An 18,483-nucleotide genomic window follows, 5' to 3' on the forward strand; every position below is an offset into this window, starting at 1 on the left:
TATTTACATCTTTGTTACGCTAGTTAGTTAGCATAGGTGTTAGGAGGGGACAGTTTAAAGTCTGCTTGGGTAGAAACTGATATTCCACTTTAATAACATTGTAATTTTATTTTCATATCCGCTGTTTGGATCGTCTGTATTTATTAGGGTGAGCTGTAAAATTTACAGTGTCTTTATGGTAGAAATTTAGAGCCACACTTAAGCTCGCCATACACTGATCAAAATTTTGATCAGTCTCTGGCCTTCCTTGCTTTTGAGAAGCCGATCAAACAGCAAAGGAGAAGCTGTAAAACTTTTTTTTCAATCAGTGACTGCAGTTGCTAATCGGTGCAGTTTGACAGCAGCGATGCCAATGTCAAAACACAACTTCCTGGTGGGGGGATTCCTCTGTCCACCGCATGTGCGATAGAGTAATCTATTGTTTTTCTTCATTCAGCACTCTGGCTGAACAAAAATAACCATCTATGGCCAGCATTTGTTGAAAGATTTCTTGCTGATGCAGTTCAGCTTTATAAAATACTCAGGAACATCTAAAACAATGTTTAGGATACTCTGTGTTTTTACATGCAGTACAATTACTGTTCTTAATAAGATTTCCATGCCTCAATTCAGAATGAAATCAATGCATTTCTTTCAGTGCTTAGTTTCCAGGTGCCTCTTTTTGAGTTTAGACTTGCATATTAAGTATAATATATTATAGAAGCTGTTTATTGCTTTATTATTACATGTGGCATGCAACTGAACAACAGTAAAGATATTGCTATAAGCACAAAACAGTAATCATGATGCCCTACAATTCAGATGGTCAAATCTGGGTGGTTTATACCAGACAAAGTAGCAGGCAACAGAAGAGGAGAGGAGAAAAAGAGGGGTGGGAAAGGAATGCAGCTGTTTTTAAACTATTTCTGCAATCGATAATGTAGGTGTATTTTATTGTGATTATATTTATTCTGTGCAGGTATGAACTATGCTCGTGATCTCATGGTTGGACTATTCATCACAGTGACAAGCTGGATCTCGGCTCTAGTAACTGTTCTTATCATGGCCGTGCTGGTTACTTTGAGTGGTGGTGCCCTCTCATGGTATACACATTTCTATGTGTCTGTGGCTCTGTATGGTGCTGCGGCTCTAGCTAAGCTCCTATTAATGCACTCACTGGCTAAACAGTTCTATTTTGCTGTAAGTGTTCTCATATATTTGTTTTTTGTTTTATATATTCATATTTCATAGATTTCACGCACATTATAGGGAACTACAAAAAAAATAATGCCTTTAAAGTGGATCTAAACCAACAATTGACATTTTGACTATCCCTTGTCCCTACTTGCCGTTTTTTCTTTTTAGATAAGTGAAAGTGGGAAGCATGATATTGTGCACAGCTTCTCATGGCCGCTTCATTACCACACAGAGGAGTGTATGTAGCAGAATTTACTGTTCCCACAGGATCTGGCCTTACTAGGTTTTAAAGCCAGTACACAATGTTGACTGTCCACATTGCTTATCCAATGTATTGCCTTTTTTTTCTGTGGCATTGCAAACATATTAAATGTACTCTCATGTCATTCTTGAATTTTATCTTTTGTCTAAGATCTTCTCACTCTTGATGAAAGAGACCAAATTGACCAAAGAACTACCATGGGTGATCAACATCCATTAATAGCCAAATGGTTTCTGCAGTGTCTAGCAATTATCAGTTTTGATGTGGCTTAAACTCTGTCACTTTGCCCATTCAGAGTCTGTTGAAAGTCCATCTCCCTACCGACCTATACTCCCCCTTCAGCTTAATATCCTGTCCTTTAGAAGTACCTGGTGCTTCTTGGTAGAAGGAAGCATTTTACTTACTCCAAGGATACCTTGCTGCATTTCCCCTATTCAAGCTCTACACTGGATTGTGTCAGAGCTTAGACAGTTGTGTTGACCTCACCCCTTTTTGGGCCTGGCAGTTCTGCATCCTGGGAGGAGGTCACTCCCAATTACTGGCTGTGGAATCAAAGGGGATTTTGCTACAGAGGGAGTATATGTTGTGTTCTAGTGACCCTGAATGGGCAAAGGTTAGTGCCTCTTTTCAAGGTCAAAGCCATACATTGTTTTCTAAGTTAGAATTAGAGAATCCTCTCTAGTTTTATAAAGTCCTATTTCCAGTTGCTTTTTGCAGTATTTAGACAGGACAGTAGATGGAACCTCTTAGCTCAAGTGAAAGTTGCTGGTGTAGGAACCTCACTCTTTACTTTGCTGCTATAGTAGACTGGCCTCCTTCTTATGCCAATTTCCTGAACAATATGGCAGAATATTTAGTATGCTAGATGTTGTACTAAGATTTGACTTCCATTTGACGCAGATCTGTATTTTCTTCTTTGGTTCTCCAGAACACAAACAAACAGTACCTTGGAGACCTCTTCTTTGATGTGTCCTTGCTTTCATGGGGCATACCCATGGTGCTCTTTACTAATAAAGGCTTGTGCTCTGCTTATTTCTTCGCCATGTGGGTGATTTTTCCGTTGATCACAAAAGTGTTTCTTCGGCAAGAATTTATTTATCAAGGTATGTTTGTTTTAAGGTATGGTTAGTAATATATGACAATGTAGCAGCTAAAGTAACTTAGGTATAACTTTTTTGAATAATTTCCATGCTAATGTTCCTGTCATGCGTCTGGCTGCCCCGATAATTAAATATCTTGTAGTCTGGGGGCAATACAAGCAGTTGTATGAGAATTGCATACTGACACTGCTATGTTGGGCTGCCTCATATTCATTAATGTGGTGGTCAGAAATCCATCGATTGCAGTCTACCTGTCAATTGCGGACAAGTGACAGGTAGGTTGCGTCCTTTCCTTGTCAACCCCTGGACCCAAGACAGGAGGGGCAGTGGGAGTGGCATTTGCTGAAATCGATCCCCTATATTTTCCACCTGCAGCAGCTGGAAGCCAGCTTCTCCCTCCTGCTGGCATTCAGCTGCTCCAAGAGGAAAATACAGGGAACCAGTACTATTAAATGCCACCCCTCCTTTCCAGGTTTCCCTTCCTTCTGCTGACCTGTCCACTGTGTGCTCCCCTGCAGTGCTGCCAACTCCTCTCCTCTCTTGCCAACTGCGGCGGGGGATTGTTTCAGGATGGAGAGGGGGATTAGGGCCGGTAAATATGTAATTTAATGACCCCAGCCTTTTCTCAATGAACACAGTGAGTGATTGATACCGATCACCCACTATGTTCATTCATAACTGGAGAATTGTAAACAGTGTTTACTATGCTTCAGTTTGTGAATGAACAGGGAACTGCTCAGTACAGACTGCTTCCCATTAATTTACTCTCCAGTGCAGCTGAGGCTGCAGAGAAGAAGACTGTCCTCAGTCCCTTATGTGTCTTAAAAGTGAGTAATCAGGGGTCTGTTTAGACCCCTGATATATCACCAAAGCCCCCAACAAGGCTGCTAGAAAACTGTAAAAAAAAAAAAAAAATTGCTAAAAATAATTAAAAGATAAAATAATAATTTAAAAAAAAAACTAACACTGCCATACTGACACTGTCCACACACCTTCCATTGCTCTATTGACACTGTCCACACACCGTCCACTGCCCTGCTGACACTCCACTTTTAAGGTAGGCTTATATTTTACAGTGACATTTGTTTTTTTGGTCTGCAGCTTAAAGCTGATGCCCAAACACTGGTTTAGTATGCAGGCAGTAGCATTCCAGGCTGTGGTTTAGTGTGAATGGTTCCTTAGAGTGAGAATCCACAAATGGATATAGTTCAGTGAGAGCACCAAAACAGCAGTCCAAGAGTTAGATCGAAGAGTTGAGCCCAGGGTCTAAAAATAGATCGCACAGTTGAGCCCAGAATCTAAAAATAGATTGGAAAGTTGAGCCCAGGACTTAAAAATAGATCAAACAGTTGAGCTAAGGATTTAAAAATAGATTGAACAGTTGAGCCCAGGATCTAAAAATAATATGAACAGTTGAAACCAGGATTTAAAAATAGATAAAACAGTTGAACCCAGGTTCGGAAAACACAATGAACAGTTGAGCCCAAGATTTAAAAATGGATCGAATGGTTGAGCCCAGGATCTAAAAATAGATCAGACAGTCGAGTCCAGGATCCTTACTGTTTAAGGGCGCCAACCCCCAGCGAACTTTGATTCCTTTCATGTTGTTCAGGCAGCTCTCCACCTCTCAAAGGTTTCCTACCGCTGCATTACTGTAGGTACACCTTAAAGTAGAATCAAGGGCAAACATTTTTAGTGTGTGAATAGAGTAAATGAGGGGTATAATCCCTGTCAGAATTTTTTTTTGTCATTTGTGTCCCATTGGGGGGATTTCAATTCACTTTCTGTCCCATAGCCAAAACCAGAAACAAAAAAAAGAGATCCCTTCAAACTGAGGCAATCCCTTGTCACCAAGGTCACCAAAACTAGTGTCCCCATTAGAAGATTTATTCTCTATTCCTGTTCTGGTGACAGTTATGATGATAATTATAAACATGACAAATAAGAGGGTTAATCCCCTTATTTGTTCTAATCCCTCACTACTGTATCCAAAAAAAAAAAAAAAAAAAGATTTTAGGGACACCTTTTAAGTAAAAATGGTAATATTAGAATGTTTTCAAATCAACATAGACTTTTCTGTATTGCATGGATTTTAACAGGGTTCAATCCCAGTTAAACTGGTTTAGTCTTTGCATGTGTTTTTTGTTTTTTTTTTGTTTATTTTTTTGTTTTTTAGTTGCTATTCTATTGACATTTGCTGTAGAGCAGAGTATAATGTAGAACAGGGTTTCTCAAACTTTTTCAGTCAAGGCACCCTTTAAAATGATGCACAATCTTAAGGCACCCCTTAAAATATTGCACAATCTTAAGGCTCCCCATTCTAAAACGAAAAAAAAAAAACTAATCGTTTTACATAACGTAGCAACATCCACACACGTAGGACACCCAATGATAGAGGTAATTTATTTTTACAAATCAAATACACCCTTGCACACCGGTACTGACTAGTGATCCAATGTTTCTCTTCTCCCTCAGTTTCTCTCCCTCACACAGCTAATGTGACCCCAGTGCTGATGGACAGGAGCAGAGGAGAGGCAAACAAGGAAAGTGCAGTACTGTGCAGATGCTGAACATCCTTCTTATCAACCAGTGATGCCATTGGTTGTTAGGATTCCGGTGGCTAGAAAGTTGTAATGCTGCACAATGGAAACCGGTGACTTTGTGTAACTAAAAGGCAGGCTTGATCCACCCGCTGACTTGTATATACATTTTGTGCAATTTTTAGGCATTTTGCACCCCTGAAGAAACCTAAAGACACCCTGGTTGAAAAAGGCTGCTGTAGAGTTCGCAGTATGTTTCTGTAAAATATCAACTAGAGTGCGTGCAATGCAGAAATGCTATGCCCTCTAGAGATTTTGTGGGGAGTATACAGTTGTTGGTTTTTTTTTCATTTTTCTACAGTCCATATAACTGTGCACACTGCTATATACCATAATAAATTTATAGCAAACTTTGCATTGAAAACAGTGGTTCTTGATTTGCATATATTAAGCCTTCCAAATGCACAGTAAAATTTTGCTTCTTGTTTTTTGTTCTCATAGGTTCATCCTATAAATACATTGCCATATACCTGTTGGGATTATTTTATCCTTGTCTACACACCATGTATCATGTGTGGGCAGTGTTTGAGATGTTCACGCCTATCCTTGGACGCAGCGGTACAGAAATCCCACCTGATGTGGTGATGGCCACTTTATTGGTTGTTTGTACAGTTATTCTTTTATCTTACTTTGTAAGTACATATATTAGTTACTTCAAACACAGGGTGTGTATTCCAGTAGTAGGATAAACTCTGTTGTCACTGTAGAATTCTGTAAGGCTTATGACAGTACTAGCAATGCAGTCTTGATATTTCTTTCAATCATACATTCCATTTATTCCTCAAGATAATGTACTTGATTTGCAGTGTCCTTTTTTTTTTTTTTTGGTGTGGCCACACACTTTAAATCATTAAATTAGCTGGGCTGAAAACTGTGAGTAGTGGGGTTGGTAATGTAAATTCTTACACATCTTATTCTAAAAATACATTTAATTACCAGATTTCACACTTTTTCCTGCAAAGGAATCAGTCAGTGCTTACTATAATGAACTACTGTGTCAAGCTTATGCAGTAAAAGCTTTCCTCATAACAGTCTCACATACTTGTAAGTCACACTTTATTTACATGGGCCAATCTAATTTGTGCATGCAGCAGTAATCCAGTCTCTTTAAAAACCCGTGGAACTCAACCATTCAGCAAAATAAGTGTGGCTATAACCACTTCCGATGCACATATATGTCGTCACCCACAGGAATCATTTTTGCAGCATACGTGAAATTAAGATACCAGATTAACTAGCCCATGTAGGTGCACTTTAGCAACATGGTGATAAGAAATGTTCTGGAAATAATTACCTGGCAGTTATTAAATATACAAGACAAAATATTGTAGTATCCCTGAGTAAGATTCTTTAATAGTATGTCTCTCCATTGAATGTTTAGTAAACCCAACAGGTGTGTACTATTATTACAAAAGCAGTTAGTAAACATACATACATGATTTACTTTACATTTTCCTCCTTGTCTTAGATCAAGTTTATTTATCTAGTGAAGAGCACCAAAAAGTTAATGATGTGTTTGGCATTTGTGTCTGGTATGATGTTCGTCCTTGTTTGTAGTGGCCTGTTCTTTCCATATAGTGGCAGTATGGATAGTCCCAAGCCAAAGAGGATCTTCCTGCAGGTAATCCTTTTCTACTGTATGTTGTATGCACTGCAGAATAATTAAAGGATTCTCCCTTGCAGTGTGTGATGTGTTAGCAGGGGAAAATCCAATAGATACATTTGTTATTCTATATCTGATTGCTGTGTGCTAGACTTTCTTTTTATTTGCCTGTTTCTTTTATTTTAGTTTCTCTATTATGCATTGTAGGCATGTCACAAACCTCTGCTATATAGGAGTATTCTTGAAGCAAAAACAAAATGGCCAGTGCTGCTCATTTTCAAAAAATAGTCATGCTTCTTCTCTACATTGCATTATCCTTGTTTTATTCATCTGCTGTCTCTGTCGCAGCACAGCTACAATACACCCTATCCAATGGTTAAAGTGTACTTAACCCTTATCAATTTACTTGCCTTATTTGTTGTGCTCCCTTTTGTTCTGTTAAATATGCCATCAAAAGTGTTTACTTATATCTGTGCAGTTTTGCCTGTTGACTTTTCCAGAAATGCTGTGAACTGTTAATTTCCTGTGCTTTCTGTCTGTGTACAAGTTGGGGTTACCAAGATGAGTAAGGAAGGAGATGAAGGGAGTTCAATGTTTTGTTTTTTTTTGTTTGTTTCTTTACTTTTCCCTTGTTCTTTTATTCTTCCTTTTCTTTTTTTTTTAATTTTCTTTTTATATGTTTTTATTTTAAGAATGAGGGGTTCAGTAGACCTGGAATTTCGGCTTGTCCACCTGAGAGAAAAAAAATGCCCAAACAATGATCCACATCCTTATAGAAATGAGTTAGTATAGACATAACCTTAAATGGCAAGCTTCACGGCAGACTAAATGACAATAAATAGAGTAGATTGAATAGGACTGGAGAAAGGAAAGTGTTTTTGCATTGGAGTGAGTTTAGAGACATTTGAGAATCAATAAGAAAGAGAGAGGAAGTAGGGGGATGGGAGAGAGAAGAACAGCGACATGGTGTCATTATGGAAAGGGTCTTGTAGGGACGCTTCAAATAGGAGTATCAAAGCCGATTCAAGGGTCCCACACTCACTGGTAAGTTTTGAGTTTGGTATTCCTTTTAACTGTGAGGCTTTCTATAGGTTTCACCTCCCAAATATGAGAATGCAGGTCAAGTGTGGTCAGCCCATGCAACCCCACCAGTGAGAGACAGTTAAACACCATGTGGCCATTAATATATTCAGGATCAACCTTCTAGCATTTTTGAATGCATGGAATGGTAGGAGACCAAGCAGGTACAGTATGTGGGTTGTTTAACTGTAGGAGAGTTTCCACTTCCTGCCAAAAGGAGTGCATCTTGGGGCAAGTCCAGTATGGAACAGTGTCCCTTAGTGGCCCAGACACCTCTAACAGCAGTCTGAAATGTTAGCGTTAAGGGTATGGAGAAATGCAGTAATGTGGTAGCAATGAGAAAAGGTTTTAAATTGTTTCACTTTTATAGACTGTGCAAATTGACATTTTGTGTGCAGCCTCCAAAATTCTGCCCCAATCCTCTGTCCTAAAGTCTATTTAGGATGCATTTCCATTTTGTCATATATGTAGTACACTATGGGTGTGTCAGTATTTGGTGCCGTCAAACCCTTGTAAATGAGTCCTTGACATGTCTCTGCAATGCAGAGTTTTTCAAAGGGTGTGGGGAAAGAGAAGGTCGCTAGGTGCAATAACTTGCACAAAATGTTTTATTTGAAGGTAAATAAAAAGCAGTCTAGATGGTAGTTCATGCCACTCTTGTAGAGTAGCAAAAGGAAGAAGAATTTTTGGTCCATACAAGGTATTATCAGTTTGCAAAAGAGATTTAAGTTTTCCACAGCAATACTTTGTCCAGTATAGCTGGAGTATAGAGAAAAGAGAGCAGAGGAGTTGTGGAAAAAATGTAAATTGGATGTGCGTAGTACAAATTCCCTTTGTAAATTTAATTGCAGCAAGAGTTATAATAGATGGGGGCTAACAACAATTTTTTTCATCTCGGAAAAAGATTGTAAGAGTACAAAGTAAACCAGAGTATTACGGTCAAAGGTGAGATGCGCAGTCGTAGTATATAATATCAGGGAATGCAAACTCCCCCTGGTGTTTTAAGGGACATAAGAACAATCTTAGCAACTCTGATGTGTATATTTTTGCCAAATAAATTATAGATCTGTTGCAGCAAATTTAAGGTGAGACAGGCATTCTCACTGGAAGTGTTTAGAAATAATAAAGTAATATTGGATAGTTATGGATGCAGTTCCGCTGATCCAAAATATGTGCTGTGAGGTCCAACGATGTAGGATTTACTTCATTTCATGGAAAAGACTTGAATAATTGGCCTCATAAAAGTTTTGATGGGAAAGTATCAAATTTATGCCTAGAATTTCCAAAAATTCCAGGAGTACTGATAGGGGGAGAAAAATGATTCAAGAGTCTGGGAGCTTAAAATTGATAGGCAGGGCTTCAGATTTAGAGTAATTAAACTTATAGCCTGATAGGGACACAAATGCTTTAAAGCAGGCATGTAAGCTCAGGAGGTAGTTAGAGGTTTTGTAAGTGTTGGAGTATGTCCTCTACAAATAACAAAGGTTTAATGGGACGATCATGGATGGAGACCCCAGATATGTGTTTTCTGTAATCCATCCGAAATGAAGTAGGCAAGATATTGACAACACATGTTTAAGAATTCAGAGCTGTGTTTTCAATTGAAAGCAGAAGGTAGGAGCATTCTATATTTCTGGCACATCAGCAGTTATTTTTCTGTACTTGCAGCATGTTTAAAGGGGTAAAACATGGGAAAATGTACATGTATTCCAAAGATGTATTCAATATGTTTTTTTTCATCTCTACCATGTTCCTTTCTCTGTTAAGCATACAACACGGACTTTTCACAATTTGAATGGGGAAGTGGTTAAGACAGATTCTGGTATATGGATAAATGGCTTTGACTACAGTGGATTATTTCACGTAACTCCTCACATACCTGAATTAAACGACACCGTCAGAGCCCCTTGTGAAGATGCTCCATTCTGCGGATACCCCTGGTTTTTTCCTGTTCATTTTTTGCTCAGGTTAGTGGCATAATATATATATTCTTGTCATCTGCAGGACTGTCTCAAAGCAGTAAAAAAGTAGCAGTATAATAAACTTCAATAATGGAACAAATTAAACTAAAATCTTGCCATACACATGGCAACTTAAGTGACTGAACTTTTATGTTACAAGTGCAAAGCAATTGAAGACCTAAAATAATGGTCTCTAACAAACCCAAGGAATATAATTGCTTATAATTTAGTGGAAAAGTCCAAACAACTGAATTTTGGTGGTTGATTGAGCCCATGGGCAGTAGAATGCTTTATTTCAGTAATTATTTGGTGGTGGTATTTGTGATTCCAGTGGTCTCGAAGTGGTTTGAAATTTTCTAAAAATCAGCACATATGGCCATCTTAACTGAACTTTTTCTGTTACAAGCACTTTTCTGATCCAGCAGTGCCTGGAAAATTGCAGTTAATATATTTTTTATTATTCATTCAAGGTGCTCAGAAAACTTTAGCATTGGTACTATGTTTAATTATTTTAAGAGTTAGGGAGCCACTCCTGCCATTTTCTTTCTTTAGTTATATCTAAACCCAAAAATAAAAATGTAACATATACTGCAGTTTCCCAATGCTTTGACTACATTATAGTTTTCTTTGTTTCAGGCTTTTTTACCCTTTATTTTCACTTGATCCTGTGAAAAACATATTTCCTGTCCCTTCATGTCTACACTTCTTTCTCCACTGTAGCTATGAAGGGAGCTATGGTTGTCACACAAGCTGTACTTAACAATGTCTGCCATTGTTTATCTCCATTACCTGGGCATGATAGGATTAGTACTTTACACCAATAATTTAGTATTGTCTTACGCTTCCACGTCAGCTCACAGAAATTGACAAGGACACAGCATTTCTTGCAAGATTAAGAGGTATTTTCTGCACTTGCTGAAAAAGTTCTTAGCTGAAAAACGAAAACTAAATGGAGTCACCATACCTTAGGCCTTGTTCCCACCTATGTGTTTTTGGTGTGAACCATTTAACATAGCTTCCTAAGGGACACGTGCACATCTATGCTTTTTTCAGCTGCTCTGTTTTTGGAAAGGGTCAGGGACTTTTTTTATACACAAAATGGTGCGGTTTTGGTTCAGTGGACATGCTACAGAAAGGCATGTAGTGCGATTTGGATGCATTTTGCGTTTTGCATTTTTTTAATCTGCCCAGCAACAAATCGGCCAAAAATAAAGTATAAAAAAAGCATAAAAAAAGTGTGATAAAAGCATCAAAACACGTGCAAAAAGTACTGCAGAAATGGATTAAAGAGCAAACTGCATAGTTGTGAACCAAGTCTTAGCTCTGGTAATCTGCAGTATATGGGTTTGTTTCACCCAGCTATCTAGCTACTGCTTGATGAGCTTGTGTTTTTATTGCAAATTTTGATTGTGTTTGTGAGGTAGTAATATTTTACCCTGTATTTTACAAGTACTCCTCTTACAGTTCTAGGAACTGCATTTAATAGGTATTATTACAAATAATTGTTCCATTTAATTTTTATTTTTTTTTTGCTTTCTGTACACACAGTGAACATTTGTAGAAAAGAGTGCTGCACTAGGGTGATGTTTCAATAAAAGAAACTCAATCAAAATGTGCAATAAACACGAGATTATCAAGCATGTGAACCCACCTAACATAGTTATATATAATTACTTCATAGAACCCTTCAGTAGCTCTGCCTACCTGTACCTGTATATATTTTTTTCTGATCTGCCAGTATCACTGCCGAGGGCTGCAACTCTCACAATAATGTGTTAGAGATCTCGGCTCTTAATAGAAGCTTGAAGTCTGCTTGATTTAAGCTATATAAAAAACCTGCAATGCCCATCAGCAAGGCATGTAATATGAAACTTTAATCACTGGAGAAAGGGGATACTGTTTTTTTTTTTTTTCCTTTCTTTGGTTTGTTAATTGAAAAGCTTCAACACCCAACAGCAGAGTATAAAGTATAGTAACTGGAGACAAGAGACTACAGTTATGATTTTGCATCCATTTCCTGTGCCCACCCACCCCTTCTTTCATGGGCTAGTATTGCCTTTCCTACTGTCATCCTGATTTACATTTTCTTTTCTGTAAGGGATCATGGGACTAAATTAGCAAGAAAGAAACTGCAGATAACTATATGGCCATACAGTGTTATGAAGGGCAGCCTGGTCCATGTTAGTTGGTGAAAGGTGCTGTTGGTGCATGTTGTTGGTGAAAGGTGTTGGGAGCACCGAGTGAATAAACAAGCTGTCTGTTGAAGGTGGACACAGGGGACCTTCTGGTCTATATTTTCTTTATTCAGTTGTTAATCTTCTGAAGCCAGTAGAATGAAGACTGAAGATTACGTTATCACACCTACAGTTGTGCTGAAACATTTGCATACCCTGTCAGAAATCTTGACATTTTGCATTGATATTGAAAATATGACTGATCATGCCAAAAAAGTGGTCTTTTATTTAAGGACAGTGGTAATTTGAAGCCATTTATTAAAAAGAAAAACCCACAGGTAATCTCAGATGAAATACAGGCTCCTTTGGTAAAAGACTGTGTGGTTGTTTTAAGGAGCACAATATGATCATACCTAAACAAAAATGAGCTGCATGGTTGAGTTGCCAGAAAGAAGCCTTTACTATGCCAGTGCCACAAAAGAACCTGGTTACAATATGCCTGACAACACCTTGACATGCTTCACAGCTTCTGGCACAATAATCTGGATTGACAAGACCAAAATAGAGCTTTATGGTCACAGCCATAAGCGCTATGTTTGGAAAGGGGTCAACAAGTCCTATAGTGAAAAGAATAACATCCCAACTGTGAAGCTTAGTGGTGGCTCACTGACTTGTGAAAAATGATGGTAAGATGAATGCAGCATGTTATCATAAAATACTGGCATACAATTTGCATTCTTTTGCACAAAAGCTGCACACAGGACGCTCTTGGATTTTCCAGTGCAAGACCCTAAGCACAAGTTGATCCTTCGGTGGTTACAGCAGAAAAAGGTTAAGGTTCTGAAATGGTCATCAGTCTCCTTACCTTGATATCAGCGAACCACTCTGGGGAGATTTCAAACGTGAGGTTCATGCAAGACAACCAAAGACTTTGCATGACCTGGAAGCATTTTGTCAGGAAGAATGGGCAGTTTTACCACCCCCTGACTGCCCACCCAAATTGTAAAATAACAGATAAGGTGATAAAACACCTCCTCACTGCCTGTCATGTGCTCTGAAAAGGACTGTGACTGGAAGGAGAGATCCTGAGATCTGTAAAGCAGGGATTTCTGCAGATCCTGATCTGGACTGAAGAACAGGTGCATGGCTCCTGGGGTTTGCAGTCTGCAGGAGCTAACACAGGAAGAACTTGGCCAGGTATCAGAGTGGCGGCAGAGCATCGGGATGTCTCCTAGGCTACACTTTTGCAGCAGAAGTTTGACTCCCCTCTGTACCCATTAGCTCCTCAGGCTCTTTGCCTCCATTTCTTGCAACTCTACACACAGATATCTGGCAGCTTGCCTCTGAGCCTTTCAGTTTTCTCAGGGAGATAGTTGATAGGCTCACAGGTGAATGCTGACAGTGAAGGCATTGAGGGACAGCAAAGGGACCAATGTGGTCCTGGGGCTGCAATTTGCCAAGGTCTGCCTTCTGGGATAGAAATGTTTGTTTTTTTTTCCTTTAGATTGTGCTTAAGGCATGTAACGCTGTAAGGTACATTCTTCTACTTTGGAATGAAGGAAGATCAGTTTTCTTCATGACTGGGACAAACCTAGTGAAGAATGACTGTCTTATAGATTTTACTCCACAAAATCTTTTTCCTGGACCTTAGGCTACGTTTACACTAGCCTTATTTGCAAGCGGCAGACAGGTGTTTGGGAAGCGTTTTTAATTTATCCATACCCTTTAAGGGTATAAGTGGACTACATTTCAATAGCTTGTAATGTATCAAATCACTGAGGACTTGACTTGAATATTGTTTTAGATACACTGTTTTGTGACTGTTTGCTTGCTTTACTCAAGATGCACCTTTTACTTTTTTATAACAGGAAAAACTGGTATCTCCCAGCACCCCCTCCTCCTGTCTCTGAGAACATAGAGTTTAAACTTGTATCCAGGGAGGAGATGCCATGGGGTTCTACTCGAATGAACTTTGAGGTTAAAGGTTAGTAAATTTCTCCATATATTTTTCTGTGGAAAAGTATATATTTTACTGTAAAATGACTTTATGTAAACTGTGCATTGATCTTAGAGTGCAATAAAAGGCATTATCAGAAGAATGGCTGAGCTTTACTGTGAACAAGAATCTTAACTTCCTCTGTGTCTCTGCAGTGAACTATTTTTACACTCCACCCAATCTTCTACTGAACCCTGTTCACAATGGTTTGCTCAAATGGATTACTGAGCCCTGTGGATGAATTCTTGCAACTTTGTTTTGCCCAAAAAAAAAAAGAAAGATGTGCATTTATTATTTTCATACTCTGCTGCCTGTAAAGCATTGCACCTGTGATCAGCAAACCACCTGCTAGGAAACTGCAGACTCTAAGAACACTGTCTTGCCCAAACTTTGGCCGTAAGCCACATAGGTTTGATTTGTAGCCTTTTAAACTTGTTGTCCATGGGAATATATTTTGCAGTGTGTTCACATACAGTCTTTTTGAAGAACTCCCATTTCTGTGTTTTCATTGATGCCAATATTCCCTACCAGTCTAAGTCTTGTAGAGCATGTCTCAGCCTTGGAGAATTAGCTCTCTTAAAATTGAATGTTTTTATTTTTCCCGTATGTGCTTGCTGTTTACAGCTAACAATAAATGAAATCATGTTATAGTCATTGCTACCCAGATGTTCTTTTATATGGACATTCGTAATAAGCTCTGCATGGTTTGAGATTACCAGGTCCAGCAGAGCATCATTCCTAGTTGGGGCTTCTATAAACCATACCATAAAATTGTCTTGTAGTAGGTGTTTTTGCCCTTTTAACTGTTCCTGCAGTACCATTACTCCAGTCAATTTCCGGATAGTTATCCATTATTATCACTGTCCCAGCCCTTGCAGCCCTTTCGATTTGTGCATGGAGCGGAGTCTCCACCTCCTCATTAACACTGGGAGGCCTATAACAAACTCCAATGATTACCTTTTTATAGTACGCACCGCCATGTGCAGTTCCACCTGTAATGCTTCAGCCTCATCACACTCTCCATCAACTAGGTCCTCTTTCACACTCACTCTGAGATCTCTTCTCACATAGAGGCAGACACCACCACCTTTCCTATTTCCCTTGTCTCTCTGAAAGAGAACATATCCAGGAATATTAATGGCCCAGTCATGTGAAGAATGAAGCCAAGATTCAGCAATACCAATTAAATCATAGTTCTCTTCATGCACCAAAGCTTCCAACTCACCTATTTTGCTTGGCAGACATCTGGCATTGGTGAACAAACACTTTAATCCATTGACACCTTGTGTACACGTATTTTGCATATTTTATATTTTCATACAAATGGTACCAATTCCACTGGTTGTTTGTAACATGGGAACCTTCTTATCATCTGCCATAGCCCTCTCCCCATCTTTCCCCATTCCACCCATCAATAAGTACTGGCCCTGTTTGATCTAACTACCCCATTATAATCCAATTTTCCATCCCCCCTCGATCCTAGTTTAAATACTCCTCCTACCTTCCCATAAACCTCTCCTCCAGCACAGCAGACCCCCTTCCATTTAGGTGCAGACCATCTCTAGCATATAGGATGTGCTCCAATGAAAAGCCAGCCCAGTGCTCTAGAAACTCAAATCCTTCCCTCTTACACCAGGTCTTTAGCCATGCATTGAGTTCTCTAGTCTTGCCCCTCTCTTTCCTGAGTTGCGCATGGCACAGGTAATATTTCAGAGAATATCACCTTAGAGGTCCTTCCCTTCAACTTGCAGCCTGGTTATTTAAATTGATTCTTAAGGAGCCGCCACCTTCCATGTATTCTGTTATTGGTTCCAACGTGAACCAAGACAGCTGTGTCATGCCCAGCCCCTCCCAGTCATTTAGCAACTCGGTCCACCACATGCCGAACCCTGGCACCAGGGAGACTGCAAACCATTCGGTTGAGGTGATCCTGGTGACAAATTATCAGTCCTTCTGATTATAGAATCCCCTACTACCACTAGCTGTCTAGACTTTCCTGCACTACCCTCACCACCCCTCTCAGATGGTCTGCCCTCCCGGCTGTTAGGGATAGCAGTGACATCCAGGGCTGCCACCCCCACATCTTCACCCAACTTGGCAAATCTGTTTGGGTGCATAAACACAGGCCGGCCTTCCTTTTCTGTGAGCCCCTACCACTCCCTTTCATTACAGTAACCCATCTTCCTAACTGATAATCCTGATTAGCCCCTCCGCTGTCCACATAAATTCCATCAGCTGCCTCCTCAGAGAGCAGAAGACCCCATTCAAGGTTGTCGGTTCTGCCCAGTGTTGAAACCTGCTTCTCCAGATCTCTAATGCGAGTTTCCAGAAGGCCAACCCACTCCCATCTGTCACAGCGGTATCCATCCTGGAGCTGTTGTTCCATTGTTGCATACATGCTGCACACTGTGCACTGCACAAAACCTTCAGCCCTGCTAACACACATTATCCCAGTTACAATATTATTAGAAAATATCAGTTGTCACTTACAGGTTAGTAGTCTCCTGTTATAATCTACTGTTTCCAATTCCAGTTTTTTAACTCAATTTATCAAATGTCCACTTGGTCAAAGATCCAGCAAGCAAAATACAGGCAAGCTCAAGAATGAGTAAGCTCAGTGTGAGCGCTTCAGCAATTTATATATGTATCACCTGTGACAAATTAACCCTTCCCCTTAATTAGCAGACTGAAGGAAGAAAATAAAATGCTATTTAAAAAGTGACAAGAAAAAGTGATTTAAAAAAGTAAAAGCTTTTAGCAAGACCCAAAGAAGAAAATAAAACAACTACAATAACCAGCAGTCAAAAGTAAAACTTTTTCACTCTCCACTCAAATTTCCCACTCTTTTTAGCTATCAGCCAGCAAAAAAAAAATGCCATTTTGTTTGTTTACTGTCCATTTTGTCAATTGATAAAAAATAAACTATGACTGTAATCTGCCTAAGACTTTTGCACAGTACTGTATATCGTACATGGAAACATTGTAGTGGAAAGAGCAGTAACTTATCAAAAACAGAACACTGCAATGTTTTCTCATCTTTTTTTTTTTTCACCCTAGGACCAAGTCACATGACAATATATGTGCGCTCACATGACCATTTTGTGCTGTCTAGCTGGTCTCTGGGTGATGGGTTACCAGTGCCAAGCAATGGCGGAGACTACTTTGTATATTACTCTCATGGCCTGCAGGCTCCAGTATGGAAATTTTGGATTGAACTGAAGGTGAGCACAAGGAACAACCCTTGAAGGGTCAACATTTCCAAAAGACACTGGCACTGTGGCACTGTCCTTTTGTAATGTAGAAATAAGCTTTTGTGGTGTTAAACAGAAAAGCAAAAGTCTGTGTTCAGCATTGCATCTTTAAGGGAACCAGTCTGGACTGGGCTTAAGTAAGAATCTGAATATTTATTAATTAGAATTGAGCAGATTATCAACAAAATATTTATATTTGCCTGTGTGTTTAGCTTTATGTAACTTGTCTGAGCTTAACTCTAAGCTCTGCATATCAGGTGTATTAGGTCACCTGATAGATTGTTGCTGTCCACTAGTTTCAAGCTCACACATAGACTATATTGCCAAAAGTATTGGGCCAGCCCTCCAAATCATTGGATTCAGCTGTTCCAATCATCTCTATGGCCACAGGTGTATAAAAGCAAACACCTAGGCATGCAGACTACTTCTACAAACATTTGTGAAAGAACGGGTTGCTCTCAGGAGCTCAATGAATTCAAGTATGGAACTGTGATAGGTTGCCACCTGTGCAATAAGTCCATACGTGAAATCTCCCTGCTACTAAATATCCCACGGTCAACTGTTAGTGGTATTATAACAAAGTTGAAGCAACTGGGAACAACAGCGACTCAGCCACAAAGTGGTAAGCCATGTAAAATGACAGAGCAGGGTCAGCACATGCTGAGGCACACAGTGCGCAGACGTCGCCAACTGTCTTCAGAGTCAATAGCTAAAGACCTCCAAACTTGGTGTGGCCTTCAGATTAGCACAACAACAGTGCATAGAAAACTTCATGGAATGGGGTTCTATGGCCGAGCAGCTACATCCAAGCCTTACATCACCAAGCGCAATGCAAAGCATCAGATGCAGTGCTGTAAAGCATGCTGCCACTGGACTTTAGAGCAGTGGAGACGTGTTCTCTGGAGTGACGAATCATGCTTCTCTGTCTAGCAATCTGATGGGCGTGTCTGGGTTTGGGGGTTGCCAGGAGAACAGTACTTGCCTGACTGTATTGTGCCAAGTGTAAAGTTTGGTGGAGGGGGGATTATGGTGTGGGGTTGTTTTTCAGGGGTTGGGTTTGGCCCCCTAGTTCCAATGAAGGGAACTCTTAAGGCGTCAGCATACCAAGACATTTTGGACAATTTCAAGCTCCCAACTTTTTGGGATGGCCCTTCCTGTTCCAACATGACTAAATACCAGTGCACAAAGCAAGGTTCATAAAGACATGGATGAGCAAGTTTGTGCAGGCCAGTCAAGTTCCTCCACCCCAGAGTCCTGATCTCAACCTAATAAAACACCTT

At 39.7% G+C, this 18,483-nt stretch overlaps 1 protein-coding gene across 1 annotated transcript in view; it reads left to right on the top strand.

The window, feature by feature from the left end:
* Positions 1 to 18,483, top strand: part of ERMP1 (endoplasmic reticulum metallopeptidase 1) — a 58,140-nt gene that overhangs the window by 31,555 nt on the left and 8,102 nt on the right. Inside the window, exons 8-14 of the mRNA XM_089678137.1 lie at positions 959 to 1,179; positions 2,367 to 2,541; positions 5,580 to 5,770; positions 6,607 to 6,759; positions 9,589 to 9,788; positions 13,825 to 13,940; positions 17,010 to 17,173. Coding sequence (XP_089534263.1) covers positions 959 to 1,179; positions 2,367 to 2,541; positions 5,580 to 5,770; positions 6,607 to 6,759; positions 9,589 to 9,788; positions 13,825 to 13,940; positions 17,010 to 17,173 — 1,220 coding nt within the window. The remainder of the gene's footprint in view (positions 1 to 958; positions 1,180 to 2,366; positions 2,542 to 5,579; positions 5,771 to 6,606; positions 6,760 to 9,588; positions 9,789 to 13,824; positions 13,941 to 17,009; positions 17,174 to 18,483) is intronic.

The sequence above is a fragment of the Staurois parvus genome, unplaced genomic scaffold (assembly GCF_062004578.1).
Source record: "Staurois parvus isolate SC_StPar_1 unplaced genomic scaffold, SC_StPar_1.0 ptg000198l, whole genome shotgun sequence".
NCBI classification, from domain to species: domain Eukaryota; kingdom Metazoa; phylum Chordata; class Amphibia; order Anura; family Ranidae; genus Staurois; species Staurois parvus.